Below are 21,648 nucleotides of genomic sequence, written 5' to 3'. Positions count from 1 at the left end.
TTTCAGCAACAAACAAATAGGCACAGTTGTTCTTTTCATCCATTTCCACAGCACATTTTTCTTTAGCAGCCAACAAGCTGCAAAGTAGCTCTATGGAAGCTGTATTCACAGCTTGGGTGGATTAATAAATGTGCTGCACAAACAGACTGCAGATATATAAACTTTGTTAACAACATTTGTAGATGTTGCCACCACCTAATCAAGCCACCACTGCAACATATACTAAAAGATTATTAAAGAAGGCCAACGAAAAAAAAGGGGGGTGTGTCTTTAAATATTTTTAAGTGTTTACTGTTTTCTAGAATTTTTTACTAGCTTGAAATGAAACTAGGTTTGTTATAATATTGTTAGCTGCACTTTTATAGTGAATTTATGCCAAACTTTACTAGTAGAGATATTCCCAAAGGTACAATAACAGTGTTTTTTTTAAAGATTAGTTTAGCAATCATCTTTTAAAACAGAGGAAAATGAGTTGATCTTAAGTTTTATGACTTTTAGAAATTACTGGGAATAACGATGATAGCTATTTAGCTTCAAGCATCAATCATGGGAATAATCTCCCCAGGGAAGTGGTTGACTCCGCTACGCTGAACACGTTTAAGATTCAGCTGGACATGGTGCTGGGCCATCTCGTCTAGATTGTGCTCTTGCCTAGAAAGGTTGGACCAGATGATCCTTGAGGTCCCTTCCAACCTGGTATTCTATGATTCTATGATTAGATTTTCTTCTCATGTAATCCAAAATAGACAATGACTTCATCCAAAACTGGAGAAGGCTGCACACCAAAAAGAAAAGCTAATAAGTAACACTAAAGAAGTTTCCACTATATTGTCTGATTTCATCCATGCATGCTTAGATCCAAGTCACATGAGAATTTCCCTGTATGACACTATGTTCCTTATCCTTTTAAAATTAACACAGCAGTTTCTAGGAGAACTGAGGAAAGCACGTGACAGGGAGAGAATAACAACTATAGAACGAGAAAAAGAAACCCAGAAGTATGTAATGAAAAAAGACTCTCCCCCCAAATTACACTATTTAAACAACTGCAAGAATACATAAATAGCTTCATAAATCATGAGTTTAAATTTCTGTCCAAGAATTCTAAGAAGTATTTATATATACTTCAAAAGGGAACTAAAATACCTTCTGATATGTAAGCCCTTGTGATAAGGTACTTCATTGGTTTTAAAATATAAAAAAGCTATAGAATATTTCTCTTCAATACTTTTTTTTGCAGTCTAACAAAGTGAGATATACTTCATATTCCACTTAAAAAGGCAGTTTCCATGACTCACCTCATGCTGCCCAAGACACTCCCTGTTGAAGAGAGAAAAATCAGAGATTTAGAAAACATGTATTTCTTTAATAACGGACTTAAAACAGTGACAGTGCTTTTCACACAAAAATAATGCAATCTATTTTTAAAAATAAGTGCAAACTAAGAGAAAATCACCAATTTAGGCAGATCAATGCCTTCTCTTTTTCAACAGTTGTTTGGATTGCTGTATTTTATGACGCTAATCAGTGTTTCATGTGCAGATTAATTATAGTTGTATAAGAAATTAATAATTTTTATTTTAGAAAATTTATTTAGAAAATTACCTGAATTGCTTCCTAATATCTTCCCTTTGGGTCTACTAATATAGCACTTCATATTTTTCTGTTATTTCAAAGAACTATCTAGTCTACTCTTATGTCTACAATTCTATTCCTTTTAGAATGGTCTACCATTCCTAGGAAAGAAAAACTGCACACTGATCAAAATTGTGAAGGTATTAAATGGTGACTCATTCAAACACTGATCTCCTAAAAACTAAATCAATCTTTTGCTCAATTTATTTTGAAAAGTATCTTTTGCTTTTTACCTCTCATTTCATATCTGTCATCTCCTTCCCAAGTATTATTTTTATTTCTCTACTAAAACCTTATAAGGGAGAGTAATGAAAACATCATTAATATTCAAGGTAGAATACCTGTAAGTCAGTTCCTAAAACTTTTCTAGAAGAGTATTTAAAAAAAAAGTATCCCTGATAACTTCTCTAATACAAAGCAACCAGCAATAGCTACGGATGGTCTTTAGGACGGCAGGACATTAACAAGAGCAATCAGTCTTTCACCTAGTATAATAAGAAGGAGATGTAGCACAGGAGCCTGTTCTTCGCTCTATACAGCTCAATTATCTTATATCTAAGATAATCTTCCCATAACCAGTTAATTTGGCTTCTAGGACCTCTGCATTCCAATGTAGCATGCTTCTGTTCCACTGCAAGGGGAAACTGCTTCATCAGCCTCATTGCCTTCTGCCATGTAACTACTAAATCTGCGGATGAGAGGTTCCCCACAGCAACCATGCATTCAAGCTGAGATATAATGGTGTCAGATGAACTACTAGATTCATGAAAAACTGGCAGGATCACTGGGCTCAAAGGGTAGTGGCGAGTTGGTTGTACCCTGCTTGGACACCAGTTACAAGTGGAATTCTTCAGCCTGGGACCTATCTTGTTTAATTTTTTTCCCCCAGAAAGTTGGAAGAGGAAAACATGCACCTATTTTGCAGACAATGCTAAAGGACAGTGCAATCAATCGAGGACATGGTATAGTGATGGACTTGGCAGTAATAGGTTAACGGTTGGACTCGATGATCTTAAGGGTCTTTTCCAACCTTAACGATTCTATGATTCTATGAAGACAGGGATGCCATTCAGAATGATCTAGGAAGACTGGAGGAATAGGCTGAGAGGAAATTCATGAAACACAGAGACAAAAAGTCCTGCATCTGGGACTGACTAAATCCCAGCAACACTGCAGGCTGGGCACTGATGGGGTGGGGATATAATAGTAGTCTTTCAGCATTAAGGGGAAGTTACCAAGATGATGAAGCCAGGCTCCTTACTGAGGCTCACAGCAGAGGGGCAAGAGACAACAATCATACTCTTAAACAAGGAAAGTTCTGACTAGATACACGGTGGAGGAAAAATTTTAAAAAGAAAAAAAAAAGAAAAAAACAAAGAAAACAAAAAACCACAGTATAAGTATAATCAAGCACTGAAAGAGGTTGTCCAGAGATGCTGCAGAATCAATGTACTTGGGGATTTTCAAGATCCAGCTGGACCCAACTGGAGCAAATTGGTCTGAATTCAGTGTTGATCTGCTTGTAGCAGGAGGCTGGAATAGATGACCCTACCCCAAGGTACCTTCCAGCCTCAATGGTTCTGTGAAAATAGAGCAAATAATTTTCCAGAAACTCCCTTTTAACTATTTACAGAAACAGATACCAAATACATTCCATTCCAAATCTCTGACTGCTCATGTTCAAAGATACCAAATTATTAGAAAAAACATCAAAAAGTATTGCAAAACCTCAGTGGTAAAGGATGGAATCCCCACTAACATCCATGCATACAGAAGAGGATTATTTAAACTATTCTCCATTATCATATTCATTCAAATGCCACTGTTCTAGCAATGATGATCTAAGAAGGTATTTTGCTTTGTAGCAACACATTACTTTATATCTATGGTTTTGTTTACTATTATTTTGTTAATTCAAGAAACTTATATCACTTTCATTTAAAAAAAAAAAAAAGAAAAAAGAACGTTACAGTTGCAAAGATCAATCAAGAGAGTTAGGATATTCCACAATTAATGTGATCTAATGCTAATAGAGCTTTAATTTGCCCAAAGCACTATGAAATGTAATGATGTTTCCTCTAGTTAGAAAATTAAGTACAACTTTTCCAGTATGGTTTCCTTCTCACTTGGCAGACTTACCTCCTCTGGGGAGGAGTCTTCAGCCTAAAGGAGGTGATTTTGAGGTTGGAATTCAGAGGAACTAGGAGATGTGCCCTACATAATGCACGATGTTACACAATGACCTGTGCTGAATACCTGCATGCGACAGTTCCTACAGGCATCTACCTAACTACGCATTTTTCACCTTTTGGGAGTCTGGCTTTGAACTTTGAGCCCAAGTATCAGAAGTACTGAGCAGTCATAGTTTTGAACAAAAGTACAACCTATCACAGTACAATTCTTGAGAAATTAACCTCTAAACATATCTACGTAGGCAGCTAAATGGATATTTTTTGTCATCTTCCTCTGTCTATTTCTCACTGCATAAAATGAGAACATAATATTCCCTCATTAAGGAGGGATGTTTAAAAAACAAATAGGGACTAATGGCTGTGAAGTATGCAGGGTTTAAAACAGTAGGAGACCACAACACAAAAACAGACCAAAAACCCCAGTATTTCCTTTTTCAAATAAACGTTGAATTCTGAGTCCTTATTCCATAATGTAAACAGAAGTTCTATCAAATTGAAAAAGAATGGTGAAAAAAGTCGTCATCATATCTTCCGTTATATCCTCAGTATCATCACAGAAAGAGTTCATTCAGCTCTAGTCAAGGAGCAGAACCTTCCGGACAAGTCAAAAACAGAAAGGAGAAAAGCAGACGGAATGAAGGGTATCCACCTGCTACTCATTAGCATATAACAACTGAAAAACTGAGAAACAAAATAGCAATTAATTACACAGAAAATTATGATCCCATAAACAAAACAAGCTAGAAACTATATGGAAAAAGTTGTATATTACTGAAGACTATCAAATTACAATGGCTGTCTTTGCCATTTTCATATTTTTCTTTTAAGGTAGCATTGCGCACAACGTATTAGAAACAACCAATCTTTACTAACACGATCAGTCTTTTCCTACACTCTACAAAAAAATGTCTATTAAAGAACCACTAATGCTCCCAGTTTTATGAGAATGGTGTTCATGTAGGTTCATTGCATCTGAAGAGGAAAATATGGTTATCTTCATGTCCATCTCTACAATAGTATAAAAAGAAAAAAAAAAAAATCTCTTTCCATACCAAAACTTACTTTTTTTTTTTTTTTTTTTTTTTTAAATACTTACACTGGTATAGGAACCTCACAGGGAGGGCATGGCAATGCAGTTTGAATAAAAGCTGGCTCAGATGGCTGTTCCCAAGGACCTGCAGACTGATGCTGAGAGCAAAAGACAACACTAGTTGAATACAAAACACAATTGGAACTTCTCTGCTTGACCATAAACAAACATATCATCTAAAGAGAACCCAGTTCTAATAAATCCACTTTCTAGTAACTAGCTTTTTACTAATGGAAATCTCAACACCCCCTACACACAAAAAAATTACAATTTCATCCTTGGCATGGTTAGGGATAGGAAAATGAAGGCCTGTGGCCCTTCTGCTAAAAATCAAGCACAAAGCCAAACAAAAACCAGCAAAACAATTCTAAGCATTTAATAATGGTAAAAATATTTATATATTTCAATTACTAAACAAGTGAAATTGTCATCATGCAGTGTCATGTTTAAAGATGCCGAACAATTTCTCACTTCTAACTTGTGCAAATTTTGATGGGTTAGTAAATATCAGAGTTAAAATTTATTTTTTGTTCTTATGTTAAAAGTAATTGCTTACATTTGAAATTAAACCTTTGTTACACAACTCTAAGAAAAAAAATCTTACAGTTTCTTGAGTAATTATAACTGCTGAAAACTGCACATTCAATTATGCTATTACAAAATTAATTAGATTGCAACAAAGGAGCTAGAACCACTTAGTTTCTTGGTTAAGCAGTATGCATAACTCTGTGCTTGATTATTTATTTACTCTGAACTCCAAAAGCCTCCAACACCAGATTAAGGTCAAACAATTGTTGCTCATTCTTCAGAACACAAATAACACACCATTTTTCACTATTTACTTACTAAGCCAGTTTGCCTCACAAGTGCTTCATCATGGCAGGAAACAGGGCACAAATGACCACACGCTAACGTTTTCTGGCAGGACTGACGACACGGAGGACAGCGACCAAAGTGACAATAGTGTTTCTCCTGTGTAGAGTGGTGACAGGTAGGTGGTCGACTGAAGTAAAATCCAAGAATGAATCAATATGACAGCAAGAAATTTGAAGTTACAGTCACTGCACAATTATGATCAAAATACAAAGAATTGAGATGAACAAGTTTGGTTTTTTTTCCAAATTAGTTTACTTCTCACCTTCAGCAGTGGATAATATCACAGTAAAATTATACAGGAGTTCTAAATTAAATTAAAATCAAAGTTGGGTTTGCATATTCAAACCACTATTGCAATCCTAATTCTATTCTGCGCTAAGTAATCTTGCTACATCCCAGCAGAAAATATTCTCCTTTTTCATTTTGCTAGTCAAGTTTTCTAGGTAAACTGCCTCATGGAGGTGCTTCAAAATGTACCAGAGGTGACTTGAAGAAGGGAGTGGGACTACAGAATTAGAAGTGCCTGGTGGGACAGAACCTCCCCCTTGACAGCAGCAAGCTGCTCACGAAACCACAGCATCAAAGTGTTGTTTGATAGGAAGGATTATGGCTAATCTCCATCTGCATAATCAAGAATACAGAAAACTGGTAAGTAATATCTGTAATCATATTAAAGGAATAGGTTTTGCCTTTTAAAGTTATATTTTACTACTTTCTTTAAGGACACCTTAAACTCCACTGAAGAACTGGAAACACACACACTTTCTATACTGACCTGCACAGCTGTTTGCATTTGGGAGGTTTGATGGTGCGCTCTCTGCCACAGGGCACTTTAATGACAGTTTTTCCACAATTACATTTCACATCTACAGTCTCTGGACATGGATTACAACTACCTAAAAATAAATATATTAACAATATGATAATCTGAATAAGCTACTGATTATAAAACATGGTAACTAACATAACTCTGAATATGCCCAGGAATTCTCCTATTCTGTTTGATCTAAATAATAGATGGCTATTAATTTTTAATTTCTGCTTAGTTTCAAATCCCTCTTGGGAAAGAGAATTTCACCATTCTTAAAGAATAGTAATACTAATCTTGATTATTCTACAGTTGTTAACTGGTATCAAGCTAGAAACACATTTTAAAAAGAAGTCAGCATTATTAAAGCCCAGTCATTTGGATCACACACCACTTAAATATCTGCTATTTCTATTTTAGTCTTACATAGATATGAAGACATGTCATCTTTCATCTATACTCAAAAGATAGAAAAGAGACATTGAAAAACTGGTACAATAAAGTTTTGCAGATTTTGTACAATATTAAAGAAATGTTCATCCTCTATGTATAATTAATGCTTTCTTGAAAAGATCCTCCTCCTTTATAGAGTTACTCATGCTACTAACCTGATACATTTAAAAAAAGATCTGTAAAATATCTGTTTTAATTTATAGCTCTCCTACACTATTTCTTCATCAACTACCAACTGCTAAGTTTTATTATTAAGTAATTAACAGTAAGGATATGCACCTTCTAAAAAAAGCAAATTTAGATGTGGGATTTTGGCTTACTAATCATGTTGCATTCTGAAACTTTAAAGAAAGCAATGCTTTGAAAGCATTACCCACAGCACAACTTTTTAAGCAATTCTGACTTGTTAGCAGGATCTGAGAAGCCACGCTTCAAGAAGCGGATCTCTCAATGAAAAATGGCTGCTGAAGAGAAAAGGATGGAAGTCTTCATATTGCAAAGCAAATTAAATTATAATATATTATCAGCACACGTAAACAGCTACTTTTACAAAAGAAACTGAAGGTCTAAAGTTATGCTGTCCAGAGTGGCTAATATGTTTTAAGTTTTATTTACTTAAATATTCTATTAATGAAGACAACTGCCTACATTCTCAAAAAGATGAAAGGGCAGAGATTACTTATAAGTCTGAAGTTAAAGTGAGAGCACACTGTTCTCAAATCAAGTGTTATAACATACTATAGTAGGAAACAAAACATTTCTATTCCCTGGCAACACATTCTAAATTTCAGCAAGCATGACTAAGTACTTAAGAAAAAAATCAAACCACAAACAGAATAGATTAAGTTACCTTTTTTCAGGAACCCCCGCTAAAGGCCAAGTGCTTATTATCAGCAACATCTAACAATTCTGAGACCAGGTACTTTTTAAAGGACCTGATCTGGCAAGTTATTTTCTAGGAGGAGTACTATTTCCTTCAACATTAGGGGTCGCTAAGATCTGGCAGCTCACTGCAAAATTAACCTGACCTGGTATTACATACTGAAGATAAAATAATTAATCATAAACTTCCAGCAGCTATTAAAATATTGGTGTATAAGGAGAAACACATGAATATAAATATTTTGAAATCAAAATCATTGCCTTTATTAGGAATATTTTCAAAAAAACTGACAAGATATTACAAATTGTATTAGACTGTAATTTGTTAAAGCACGCAAGTTATTTTCTTTTCTAAATTTATCACCTGATATCATAGTTATTAGCTTCATTAGATGCAACTTTTGCCAAGAGTTAGCACTTAAATATTGACAATTGTACTGTTTTGATAAATTACATACACTTTAAAGTGTATATATTTGATATTTACATTCTCAAAGTTCACTTTCATTTTCTTATAGGCACTGCTTTATTATTTTTATACTGCTGTTAGTTATTAGAAATCGTTGTCACTTTTAGCCAGGCTGTAAGATACAAGTAGTATCAAATATAAATAGCTATTCAATGTGAAAGTTTCTCCTATAATGCAGCATTAGCTCCTTAGTTTTCCAACCAGAATTTTATTCTGTGATTTAGTTATCAACTAAACCAATGCAGAAAAACAACGTTACCAGTTTTCTTCTGACAGGACAAAAAAAAAAAAAAAGAAAAAAAAAAATGTATTTCCAGGATTTTGGAGGGGTACAGGGGAGGAAGAAGAAAGGAAGGGGAAGAAGAGAAGGGGCACAGTTAACAGAGAAAAAACAAACTACTAGTTTGTGGTGACAGATTTAATAGCAAGTTAACTGAGACAACTGCCACATTTACCTGTCCTGTCCTCTTCAGAATCCCTGCCTCAAAAGCAAGATTGGCTGAACAAGTTGTGAATTATTTCCTGAGTTGTTGCAGTTTATAGTTCAGAATACTAAGGGAAATCACATAGGCTACTCGGCTGCTGTTTCAGCAGGGCAGCAGCTTCTGTGGGGAAAATTGCTGAGAGGGCAGCCACTTTTTCAGTCATTCCAGTTTCATCCCCTACCAAGTGAATGTCAAAGCAATTGGCCAGGATAAGAGCTGCCAGGTAATTTTGGCCGTTTTCAGCATCTTTTTAACCAAGGTCACTGGATGCAGAAGTAAACTTTTTTGTTATCCTTCATATAGTCAGTAACAAGTTCTTATTTTCTCTTTTACCAGTAAGATAACAATATGCATTCAAATTCCATCTTTTTTTTTTTATTTTTATTTTAAGCCCACTCATATCATACATTGTATTCTAGGATTTTTAAAAACCATCCGGACTCAACCAGCACAGTAATTTCTATATGTAGTTGGACTTTGTTATGCATATTCAGTGAACAGAATTATTTGGGAAAAAAAGTCAAGCTATGGATTTTGAATTAAGCAGCTAGAAAGGGGACAGAGCATTTTCACAGGAACAATGCTAAGCAAAATTACCAGGTAAAAACTAAGGTCGTCATTATGTAAGTCCTTAAGCACTAACCAGCACTAAAAACTTTTCAAACACATTGCCCCCACAAAAAGCCCACATGCAACAAGGGAGAGAATTCATTAAGCATCACACAGAGTCATGCAAGCACGAAGTTTGGCAAAAACAAACAATATTCCATCACTACGGGGATCTTTCACCTCTTCTTACCTCTGTGGCAGCCTGAAGGACATTTGTGATTTCTACAGCCTAGAGTCCGCCCACAGACTTGATCACAAGGTGGACAGTTTCCAGAACAGCACTATTGAAAAAAATATATACTCTATATAACTGAAAACTTAAACATTTCTGGTATGAATTTGCCCTCTTCTACTATCTCATTTTTTCAATGCTTGTTAAAAGAATTTTCATGCAATTTAGTCAAATTTCCTCAAATTCATGCCAGGTATAGAAAGAAGGTCATCTGTAAAGTTGTTTTAAAAATTTTAAATTATAAACTAACAATAAAACACATATTTGAAAGCATCATTTCAATAAACTCAAAAGGCAGAGGGCTTCCAAAAACCATAAGAACATTTTAAAAGTTCAAATTCTTGTAATATTTTAATCCGAAATAATTTCAGAAGATTACATGTAGAATATCCAACAGTTTGCCCAATTACTCTGCAATTTCTTCCACTTTTATACTATATCATCCCTGGCACAAAAATGTTTTAAACACCTTTTAGCTTTGTAGTAAAGGTAAGATAACTTTAGAATCAGCTATCTACTTTCTGTTCTTAGATAAAGTAGTAATGTGCAGGAATCGGAACACATCACACCACCACCACACTGGTGGATACCAGGTCAGGAGAAAACGCCATCTTTTCTATAAACTTGAAAGGTACCCTCCTTCCAAACTGTATAAGAAGGATGGCAATTAGGGAGAGAAACCTGGATATTTTAGCATGAAGTAGAGATAACAAGATTGCATTTACTTGTTTTGCCATCTTTTCACATAAAGTAAATTCACTGTAATAATAATACTCAAAAATACCTAAGAACAAAACTGTATTTTTCATGCCTCTTTGTGGTAACAAGTCGAGCTTTCGTAATGTCTTAATTCACACATAGCAGGCAACTTTCAGACCTTCTTGAATCAATAAACTGAAAATACAAATCTGAGCTATCAATCATTCCTTTGACTTCAAATGAGAAGGAAACAAAACTCAAATTCCCAATTGTCAGACCACTGCTCTTTGGAGCTATGCATATTAGAAAGTGGGGTGGGATGCTGCGTTGTCAAAAATAAGAGTGTGTCCCTTACAGAGTTATGAGATATTCCCAGCTCTTCCTACAAATAAGGAAATAAATGGATTTAACTACTCCAGAATGCATAAAGCATCAGTAACTACTCAAGGATCTGAAAGCAAAACTGCCTTCTGGAACTGGAAAGTTGTCAGAATCCCCTCCCAGTTCTTAAGGCCACTGAGGTTTTCTTGGTGACATGCTGTTCAGAGAATTCTGGTACATTGTAAACTAATTTGAATGACATTGAAGAAAATTCCTCTTTCTATACAATAACATGAGGTGGAACAACAGATTGATGTGATTTGTATATAATATAAAATATTATATCTAAATTTAAAAAAAGTTATCTAAACAATACACTTGAGAAATATTATCTCTGAACACTTACCTTTCTCCTACATTGGTGCTTTTGGCAATCACGAATTTTAGTACACTTTGTTTCACACAGGTATGGCTTATGACATGGCATGCGTTTAGTGTGCTTTCCACAGCGACACTGTTTTTCAACTTCCTGGGCAGCAAGATAGGGAAAAAAGCAGGGTATTTTTAACACCAAAAAAAAAAAAAGTGGAAAAGAAAATGTTCTCCTACTAGCTGTAAAGAAAAATTCATGGGAGAGTAACATTACGATACTCTATCGCAACAGGAAGTATATCACATGCTCTGAGCAGATTACCTATCTGTGCAATAATTACTTGGGGACCTTGTGTCGGTATTGCAAACACTGTGCTCTAGACAGCACCTCACTGTAGCCTTGGTCTCACCAAGAGGGAAGCCACTTCAAGTGAACCAACTCAAGTGTGTGGTGCAAGATGTCAAGCATAAATGCAAAACAAATTCAGACAAAAAAGTACCTCTCCTGCATAATAAGTTAGATTAATCCATCATGTATACAGATAATTTAAGTAGTAGGTGAGCAGGTTTATCTGACCTTCATCCCAGCTATCATGTACTAACTACTTTCCCCAAAGACTTTGTACCCAAAGCTGGTTCAGGAAGAGAAAACCGAGCAGACAGAGCAACAGCTTTATAGGCTAGACCACATGTTGTGGTTTAACCCAGTGGACAGCTAAGCACCACACAGCTGCTTGCTCACTCCCCCCGCAGCGGGATGGGGGAGAGCAGAAAAGGCCTTGACTCTGTGTAAGCACTGCTCAGCAATAACTAAAACATCCCTGTATTATCAACACTGTTTCCAGCACAAATCCAAAACATAGGCTCACACTAGCTACTACGAAGAAAATTATCTCTATCCCAGCCAAAACCAGCACACCACAGAAGCTCCGTAGATATTTAGAGCAGAGCAAAATATTATTTTCTTACTAACAAGGAAATAATGTTATGTTACAGCATCTTCCATTTCACTAATGAAGAAATAGCATAAGATGACAAAGCAGCAAGGAAGCTAGAAGAGCTGGCGAAAAAATTAAGTGTCTTTTAGGGCATAATTAATTAAAAAAAAAAAAACACAAAACAGAAACAACCCAAAACAATAAAACCCTCATCTATGCCTCCATTCAGATATATAATGCTCAACTATTAATTCAGAATTGTGTTGGGGTGGAAGGGGGATAGGGAAAAAGTGTGTTGCTTTTAATGAACAGAAAGTAATAGATTTTGTGGTAGATATGACTTCATTTTCCTCAGGAGACTTGCACTGTTCCAGGCATATAGTGTTTAAAAACCCTAACAAAATGTGAGCCTGCTACAGTAAGACTAACCTGTCTGCATATTTCACAGGGACCTCGATGACAGCGCTGTGAACATCTATGGATGCCACATTCCAGAACTTTGTCACAACTATCACCACAGGTGGGCACATCCTCTGTACAAGGCAATGTAAACTCTAGATGAAGAGAGAGAAGTACAAGCAAACCCTTAGAAAAAAAGCCAAAATATTCAGAAAAAAAAAAATGCACTGTGTAATATGACTTCCAATGCCAATTCTCTTTCATTTTTTTTAAAAGCTTCTCTAGAATTATTCATTTACTCACATTGCCAATTAAACCCCTGGTACTAAATAAAGCTTTGAAAGAATTAAGCAAAAAAGTTAATATAAGCTGTCACAGTTCACTCTTTGTAAGAACTTTTTATGGACCCTGCCCTGCAGAATTAACCTAAACTACGGACTGTCAAAGCCTGGATGACTTTTTTTTTTTTTTTTAGATTTATCTTATTTTAAACAAACAAACAAACAAACAAACAAAACACTTACTTGATTTTTCACATGGACAGGCCCTTTTCCCAGAACGAGGACAGTCTCCACAGGGACCAGCATGACAAACTTGTTCACATGTGTGATTACCACAAGGCAAAGGTTTCCCACACACCTGGAAAACTCAGAGGAAACCAAGTGAATGCAATGTAACAGAACTACATACCAAGACAAAGCAACCCAAGGGGAAAAACTAGGGGCAAGACACATCTGGATGGAATTTAACTTTTTCTGAATTTTGTTAACAAATCTTATATTTTCTGAGTTTGCCAAATAAAACTGATCACCCCTGCAGTGATCCTGACTGGAAGACCACTGTATACTGAGGAGTTAGTGGTTCACAGAACAGTTAACCTGAGTAGTCCCAGGCCTGTGCTGTGCTGCACGTACAGCTTGGCCTTCAGGTCGGTGTTGTGCTGCACATATCCCTTGGCCACAGAATAAACTTATTGTAGCAGAGGAGATTGGAGGCAGCTCCCACTTGGTACCAGCGCTTATGCCACCTGCGTGTCCTTGCCTTTATCTAAAAGTGCAGCAAGAAGTTCTCATCTGAACATCCTGTCTGTTTGACCGTAGAAATGATAAATAGAGTTGCTTTCTTGTAACAAAATCCTACAATAGCTTCAATGACCAAAATGGGGTAACCCTTTTTACAGATGGGGACTGCACTGCATGCTGCGCATGGATCAGAGGCCCATTCAATGCTGCACAGCTTGGGGTTCCCAGCATCTAAAGGGCCATACTATTATTTATATTATACTCCATTTCTCTATAGTGTTAGCTGACATAAATCACATTTTAATTCAGATTTTACAGAGGCTGAGTGCCTTTCTTACTGGAATCATAACGATTGCACCTCCTGGTGCAACCTCCCCCCACCACTTAATTTTTTAAATTATTTTTAGTTTTTACAGTCTGTCAATCCATTGCCTTGGTCCTGGGAATGAGCTGCAAATATACTTCAAAGAATGAATCTCAAAGCTTTCATTCTGTTACAGTCACTAGAAGTAAATAAGCATGAAACTCTTATCTACTAAGCTGTGGATTCATGCTTATTTTTGAAGACAGCAACTGAAATTTCAACCTCAAGTACAAGAAAACAGAATATACAAGGTCAAATTCACTTCTAGCTTAACCCTAGCACAATTCCAGAACAGTAACATTTTAACTACTGTCAGAAATTAACTGGGCCACCAAGTAGATCCATTCTCAAACACTGCCGCTTACATTGTTGACTGCACTTTCAAAACCTAAAAAATAAAATTATTTTCTTACTGAATCAGTTTTTCCAATCCTTAATACAATGAGTAATCAAATTTTATAAAAATGAGAAAGAAGCTAAAAAGGACAGCTTCAACATACCTGATCACACTGCCACTGAGGACTTGCACAAAGCCTTTCTGCTGTCTGTCTGCCACAGATGCACAGTTGTTTACTGACTCGTGGACAAGGCTGACAATCTCCTGTACGTAATTGCAAAGTGAAATTGAGAGTAGGAATTGCAAAAGAATGATGTATCTTAACAATTAAAACAACTACTCCTCTGAAGTTTAAGAAGGCAGGTCTACCTGCGTGACAGGCATTCTCACAAGCGTGTTGTCCACACAGCAATGTTCGTCCACACGGCAGGCGACATGACCATTCCTTGGCACTGCACCTTCGGGGCACTGGTTTAGCTTTCTTACAGTGACAGGTTGTCGTGACCATCTTTGGGCAAGGCGGACAGGGTCCTAAGTACAGGAAAAAGAACACCTCGCTAATGGCCACTCAGCAAATGCAGCCTTGACTACATCTGATTTACTCTGAGAATTTTAAATATAGTTAGCAGATTTTAATTAAAACTGTGTAACAGCTACATAAATACCAGTCATACAACCAAGAGACGCAATGGATTTACCTGGATGACAAAGCAGTAAACATTTATGACCACAAGGAGGTTTGAATTCCCTCTCACATATCTGACCACAGGAGTGAGGCACCAGCCATGGGTCCACTGTTGGATTCTCCACTTTTCCACAGTAACAGTAATACCTACTGGGAGTTTCAGACCGTTTGTATTCAAACCTACATTTTGGACTACAACAAGGGAAAAAGGGAGTGAGAAGAAAAGGAATTTTTGGAAGAATTTTCAAAAAAGAAAAGCAGTTTTTATCATTTCGGTTTCCTAAGATTGTTACCAGGCTACCAGTTAACATTTTTACAACTACTGTAACCAATAACAACATAATTAAATTTATAATATACAATAAAGGTCTTTCTATGTGTCAGATGTTACAATACGTTCACTGGAATGTCTAAGGAATTGTCCTATCACTGCAGTCTTTTTTCTCTAAGAATACATACAAAAAAATTCAGTGTAGCAAGCATACAGAACAATTTTTACATCAAGTGATACCAAAGGAATGTATGCAACAAAGAGTTAACCTACTTAAACAGAACCAATCAAAAAAAAGAGATTAAAAAACAGGGGTTTACCTGTAGCGATTTTTAAGCTATGTAAAACAAGATTTAGTGATGTTATTAAAACTATGCATAATAAAATTTTATCTGAAAGATTTTAGGTTCTATCAGTTCAGCATCTTAGATATTATAAGATGCACACCTTTATTTGTTATCCTTGATCGTGTCAGATATTAAAAAATACATTATTCCTAAAGGTAGACAGGTACCAAAGGCCTGGAACTTGTTAGTGCCACAGGCCTTAAAGGCTTTCAGGTGCAAACCATGGACAAGGGAGGCAACACAAGGAAGGAGAAACAAAGCAGCTCCCATTTCTGGCTACAATGGGAAAAGACAACAGACAAGGAGTGCCTCCTCAGAGAAGAATAGGGGCTTTAAAAGACCTATGTACTCATTTTTATCAAATAAAATGCCAATTTGCCCCTGTATAATAGATTACAGGCCATAAACCATTTCTCCATAGTGACTGCACAGTTTTATCATGTGCTTAAATGTTAAATAAAATACATTCACCTTGAAATTTCTTCATTACAAACATTATGCTTAAACACCAAACTAGTTTGTAGTAGAATAAGCATTATCAACTTGAGACACTGCGAGCCAACAATTTTATACCTTATTTCCTAAGCAAACCTGCTCTCTGAGATCCCACATTAAGAGAGCTTTTGAATCCACCAGGCACTTTCAACCAAATTTGAGACGATTGTGTCTCAAAGATATTGCTACAAGTTTCCACATAAAAGTAGGTGGACAAATAAAGCATAGATCAAACATGCACGGAGAAACCTTGACTGAACTTTCAGACACAAACGTACTGAAAAAGCAAGCTTCATTATTCATGCAGTCACAATATTACCACCTTCTTTATATGATCTCACGTAAAACTGCAAGACTGGCTTTAACACTTGAATTATACAGAGACAAAAAAAAAATAATCCCTAAATCTTGCTATTTTAGAACTGTTTTTTTAAAATTTATTTATTTCACAGTGCCTATTTTAAAAGTGACAAATATGTAAAGCATTCATAAATAAATATTAGTAGCTGAGACACATAATAGGTAAGTTACCTTCTCAGAGGTTAAAACAAATTTGATGCAGCAGGTTTTTAATATCACTGCGAAATATTCCTGAATCGTGTTAATGAAAATTTAAAAATAATTCAGAAAAACAATAGAAAAGTCAGCCTTCTAAACTTTTTTTTTTTTTTTTTTTTGGTGTGCATGTCATTTACAAGTACCATTCCTTTCTAAAGTAACTCCGGTTCCATACATTTCACAATAAAAGTATCTTTGTAAATGTACCATGAAGAGCTCACCATGGCCAGGGATAATCTTTCTTCCCAAAATCATCATCCGTCAAAGGAGAAGACACAAGGAAAAGGCTGTCCTTAGCCCACTTTTGGATACACACCAGATGAAATATACAAAAGCATCCACAACAGCTCCAGACCTAAAGAGCAGATATAAGTGCCAATTGCTTTATATTAGGTTTTATTCTGTTTCCATTGACGAACGTCGGTAATATCTAAAGAAATACAAGCTTGCTATTTTTCCAATTAAAAAATGGGTTTCCAAAGATAATCATACCTATTGTTAGATTAATACAGGCAGTTTTACCGTTACAGATTCACACCTTAATCTTTTTTCCTGCTGCTGTGGGAAGTTTTTGCCAAGGCTTATGGAGCCCAAAATACTCATATAATCATAGAAATGTTGATTTAAACACACTGTTGGAGGTCATGTAGCACAACCTCGTGCCAAAAGTAAGACTACTGCCAACTTCGCTCAGCTCAGTTACAGCTTTGTCTAGCAAAGCTGGAAAATCCTGAAGGATGGGGACTCCACAACCATCCTGGACAACCTGCTCCAAGTATCATACTACCGTCCCAGTACCCAGTCTGCACCTCCCAAGCCCCAGTGTGTGTCATTGCCCCTCATTACACTACCTGTCACCGCAAAGATGACTTTGGCTTTAGTCACCTTCACAACTCCAAGCAGACAGAGGCTGCAATCCTATCATCCCTTAGCCTCCTCTCTGCTAGACTAAACAAGCACAGCTCACCCTCCACCTCTCTCCCTCTCCCGTACTCTAGGTCTCTAGACATCTTGGTAGTAAAAGTACCAAAAAGATTTTTCCCCCATTCAAACTTTAGGATTTATATAGAATGCTAGTAAGAAAAAGATTTGATTAGAAGCGTGGCTTTCAACATAGTGTCTTTTGTTCAAAGAGCAAGAGAGGTATAAAATGGAACAGAATTAAAAGCAAGTGTGTTTAAGAGTTGATTTTGCCAGTAGTCTGTCTCCATCACTAAACCTTCATTTTCTTGTTCCCAGTGTACTTCTCTTTGTCAGTTCTGGAGTGAAATCACAATCCTGTGCTTAGAATATCAGCCTGCTGCTGAAAAAGCAATTTAAATAACAGAAATGAAATTTTATTACTTTGGTACTTTCTACACATTGATGTCTTAAATTGTCAGTTTAGAATGGCTATAACAATTTGGTAAGAGAAACGCAGCAGAAAATGTTAGTTTTAATTTCGTTATTTTTTTTAATAATTTAAGACATCATTATAAAATTATACTGTGAAAACAAGGAATATTTCCCCATTAACTTATAGAGGACAAAGTCAATGATATAAGTTTCTAAAAGTACAGTAACTAACTTCTCAAAACTAAAGCTAAACAGGAGACGTTAAGTAAAAAAACACACTTGGCTGAATCGTTACAGATTCAAGATAACTAACAAACGACTGAGTTACAAAAGAAGACTTCCAAGTTGCCAAATCATCTCACTTCTGCTGAGATGAGATTAACTCTATCGAGAGACACAGAACTTTAAAATCAAGCTAAACATATACGTTAAGGTCTGAAAAAATTTGGATTAAATATGTTAAGAATTCATACAAAACACACGGCATTTCTTTCTTAAAAAAAAAAAAAAAGTTAATGACTACAGTTTCATTGGATACTTGAAGTCCATGTACATCCAGCATAAGAAGTTAAAGATTTTCTGCACTTTTTTTTCCTTTTATGTTAAACATACAGTTGCAAACTTGTACTTGATTCAAGTAACTAACAGAAACAGGGTTGGGCCTGTCAACATCAAAGGAAAGTTGATACATAACAATAGAAGTGAAAAAGATTTGTCCTGAAATCGCTCCCATGAAATATGTACCTGTATGAAATAAGACAATCTTCTCAGACATGCCACCCTTCTCTTTCACCTGATCAGCATTCGGACCAACGAAGTTTATCTTAGCTCCCCTGCTATAAATCTAACAAGAGTATTTCCTACCTTCCTAGTATTTCTTGCTTTGGTGTTTGCTATAACATAGCTTATTGAATACACCATTGCAAGCACTGGCCTTCCTGCACTTTTTTTTTCATCTGCTACTCTCTAAAATTTAAAAATAACTATTTTACATTACAATAACAAACATCTGTCAAAAAATACACATTCTGATTATAAGCTACGTATATATAAGCACTTATTTCTTCAAGTGTTTGAAAAATCCAAAGATGCCAAATGTTGCATTTAGTACTCTATCATTTTAAAACTATCAATCCCAAGAATTACCTCAGTAATATAATTAAACACAAGTTATTCAGACAGTTATATTTGCTTTATTCTAAAAGACTACTGTAGAATACTTACAGCTTGGTTCCTTTTAACTGAAGCAATGCAGATCAGACATGTCATAGCCCCTGACTGAAAAGCTTCATTCATGTACTGTCTTGTACGTTCCAGTTCACTTGCATCTCCATCTTTAATGAATAAAGATTTTTAAAGCAATCAGTAATGTTTGATCTGCTATTCTGTACATGTTGAGACTGCTGTAAAAGTATACTTTTTTTCCCTCTGAGCAGATGCCAGTCATATATTATTACAAAACCACATTATTAGAAGTACTTAAGACAGTTTCAAAACTATATCATTGATTCTGCATAAAAAGGCAAGAAGTACTGCCAGCATGCACTGCTGGGAACAAATATTTTTAATACAAGATATCAGAATAAAGTGCTTTCCCTCTAATTATGGAAAAATTGTAATACGCAGCCAATAATACAGCATTGTTTATGCTTTCATACCAAAATAAAAGTCAATAAATGAAAAAAATTTACCAGTTTGACTGGTGTAAATGGTAAATGTTTTGGCCAAAATCTTTCCTTGTTTTACTTCAGCATCTTCATCATCATCTTCAGATGAGGAGCTAAATTGGTCTTCAACTAGCTTTTTTGCTGCAGCCTGATTCGCTTTCTTAATTTCATCAAATTTCTTCTGTGAAGATAATTCTATTAAGAGAACAGAGTAACGATGATTAATACCATGATAGTTAATCATAACACCACATGCAGTTCTACATACTTTCAACTGTCGTTTTCTTTAACGAGCTTGCTGATGTTATAAGGGCAGTACATGGCTACATTTTCAATACCACACAAGAAGAGATAAATTGGATTTTCTTCTTTACTGTGCATTATCCATAAAATTCACAGCAGGGATTATTATCTGTCAATCACTGCTGACACATCCAACCAAACATACCAGAATATATGCATTTATAATGCTGCTTTACAAAAAGGATACTCCAAAAAAACCCCACGCACACATCCCACACAAACACAACTTTCATAGCATGAGGCAGAAAAAAAAAAATCAGGCAATTCTTGACAAGAGCAATTGTTATAATTTGCTGATACCCTATAGGTACCTCTCCCAGCACTTGGTACTTTTTAAATTATGACTTTTATTGATCTCCCTCCATCCAACAAGTCTTTATTGCAATAGTGGGCTCATGCTAGTTCACAGCTGGCAACACGAAAAGTGACAGGGAATTTTAATATAAGCTTTTTTGAAGTTATTGCATGTGAAATAGAGGAAGATTCTCACATGGAGAAAAAAATTATATAACTTATCAGAGTTCATAATAAACCAAAGTGCCTTTAAGGTAACACACCACGGAGATATAAAGGTCTTCAGCAGATCACAGGTCTTAAGTACCTCCTAATTTTCCACATAAGACTACTGCACCCAATATATTTACTGGGGTTCCGTCAAGTTCAGTTTTAGGGCTTTCCTTAAGAAACTACGCTGCCACCTGAAAGAGCTCAGTACTTGGCACTTCTCTACCTGCCAAGTACTACACGGGTATTCACTTGCACCCACAGCAGCCCTGGGGCACCAGAGGCCGGCAGCTTTCCCAGGCCGGGGCAACGCGGTGCCCTGCCTGGTCCCTAGCGGGGAGCACGCTCCTGGGTATTTCCGACCGTGCAGGAAAACAGCTGCTTCGTCCTTTACTTCATACTTCACTATTCTGCTGGAAGGGCACTGCCTGTGCACCCTGGGGAGGACGCGGCCCCCCAGCCCCTGCCTTTCCCCCCAGAAGGCGCCTGCAGGCAGCAGGCGGCACACGGCGAAGCAGCGGCTCGCTACCGCCGAGCAGCGAGGGAGAGGGACCGGGGCCCGCCGGCCACACGAGCACCCCCCGCCCGCCTCCCTTCCCCACGACGCCGGGGAGAGCCCCGACCTGGGGCTCCCCAAGCCCCGGCTGGGCTCCGGGCCGCAGCCGGCTCCCCAGCCCGGGACCCCGCAGCCCCCGGCCGGGCCGGGGCAGGGGGGAGGACACGACACTCACCGCTGGCCCCCTCGCCGCTGATCCCCGCGGCCGCAACGCAGATACCGCCGCGGGCCCTCGGGGCCGGGGGCCGGGCAGCCGCCCCAGCGCGGGCGGCGAGCCCGTCCGCGGGCCTGGCGCGGCCCCGGCCCCGGCCGCCCTGACGCCAGGGCGCCTCCATTTCCCCCCCGCCAGTGAGCGAGGGGCGGCGGAGAGAGGCCGACCCCTCCTCACGACCCCGGCTGAAGCCGCCCCGGGGCGAGCTCTCCCGCCCAGCCCGGCCCGGCCCCGGCCCGGCCCCTCCGCCCGGAAGCGGCGGTGGAGGCGCAGGGACGCCGGTGGGCGCCCGCCGCAGCGCGACTACAGCTCCCAGCGCTCCCCGCGCGGGCGGGGCGGAAGTGGGGGCTGGGGACTCCAACACCCAGCGTGCACCGGGGCGCCACGCGGGCGCCTGGCCCCGCCCGGGCGGCGGCGGAAGGCCGCGGTGGAGAGCGTCCGCCGTGGCGGCGGGAAGGCCCTTCCCCGCCCCGGAATCAGGAAAATGTCTGCTAATGCCCCGTCTGTCCATCTCTTTTACTTAAAGCTTGAAT

The 21,648-nt window shown here is 37.8% G+C and overlaps 1 protein-coding gene across 5 annotated transcripts in view; it reads right to left on the bottom strand.

The window, feature by feature from the left end:
• The window catches only part of NFXL1 (nuclear transcription factor, X-box binding like 1), a 52,678-nt gene extending 31,359 nt beyond the window's left edge, over positions 1–21,319 (bottom strand). For 4 of the 5 annotated variants that reach the window (XR_014228600.1, XM_082315977.1, XM_082315978.1 and 1 more), the window contains exons 1-15: positions 21,080–21,319; positions 19,566–19,736; positions 19,099–19,208; positions 16,761–16,894; positions 14,882–15,060; positions 14,553–14,714; positions 14,347–14,447; positions 12,985–13,099; positions 12,491–12,615; positions 11,158–11,280; positions 9,690–9,780; positions 6,569–6,689; positions 5,764–5,920; positions 4,924–5,015; positions 1,299–1,320 (exon numbers count right to left, since the gene is read on the bottom strand). Coding sequence is in view for 4 of the 5 variants with exons in the window: in XM_082315977.1 (XP_082172103.1) it covers positions 1,299–1,320; positions 4,924–5,015; positions 5,764–5,920; positions 6,569–6,689; positions 9,690–9,780; positions 11,158–11,280; positions 12,491–12,615; positions 12,985–13,099; positions 14,347–14,447; positions 14,553–14,714; positions 14,882–15,060; positions 16,761–16,894; positions 19,099–19,208; positions 19,566–19,736; positions 21,080–21,239 (1,863 nt within the window). In the remaining variant the exon portion in view is untranslated. The remainder of the gene's footprint in view (positions 1–1,298; positions 1,321–4,923; positions 5,016–5,763; positions 5,921–6,568; positions 6,690–9,689; positions 9,781–11,157; positions 11,281–12,490; positions 12,616–12,984; positions 13,100–14,346; positions 14,448–14,552; positions 14,715–14,881; positions 15,061–16,760; positions 16,895–19,098; positions 19,209–19,565; positions 19,737–21,079) is intronic. The other variant, XM_082315980.1, reaches the window with a different exon arrangement.
• Between the last annotated feature and the right edge of the window lie 329 nt (positions 21,320–21,648).

This window comes from Platalea leucorodia (assembly GCF_965183815.1).
Source record: "Platalea leucorodia genome assembly, chromosome: 6".
Taxonomy (NCBI): Eukaryota; Metazoa; Chordata; class Aves; order Pelecaniformes; family Threskiornithidae; genus Platalea; species Platalea leucorodia.
Note: the sequence above shows the minus strand (reverse complement) of the source record. Positions and strands in the feature narration are given on the sequence as shown.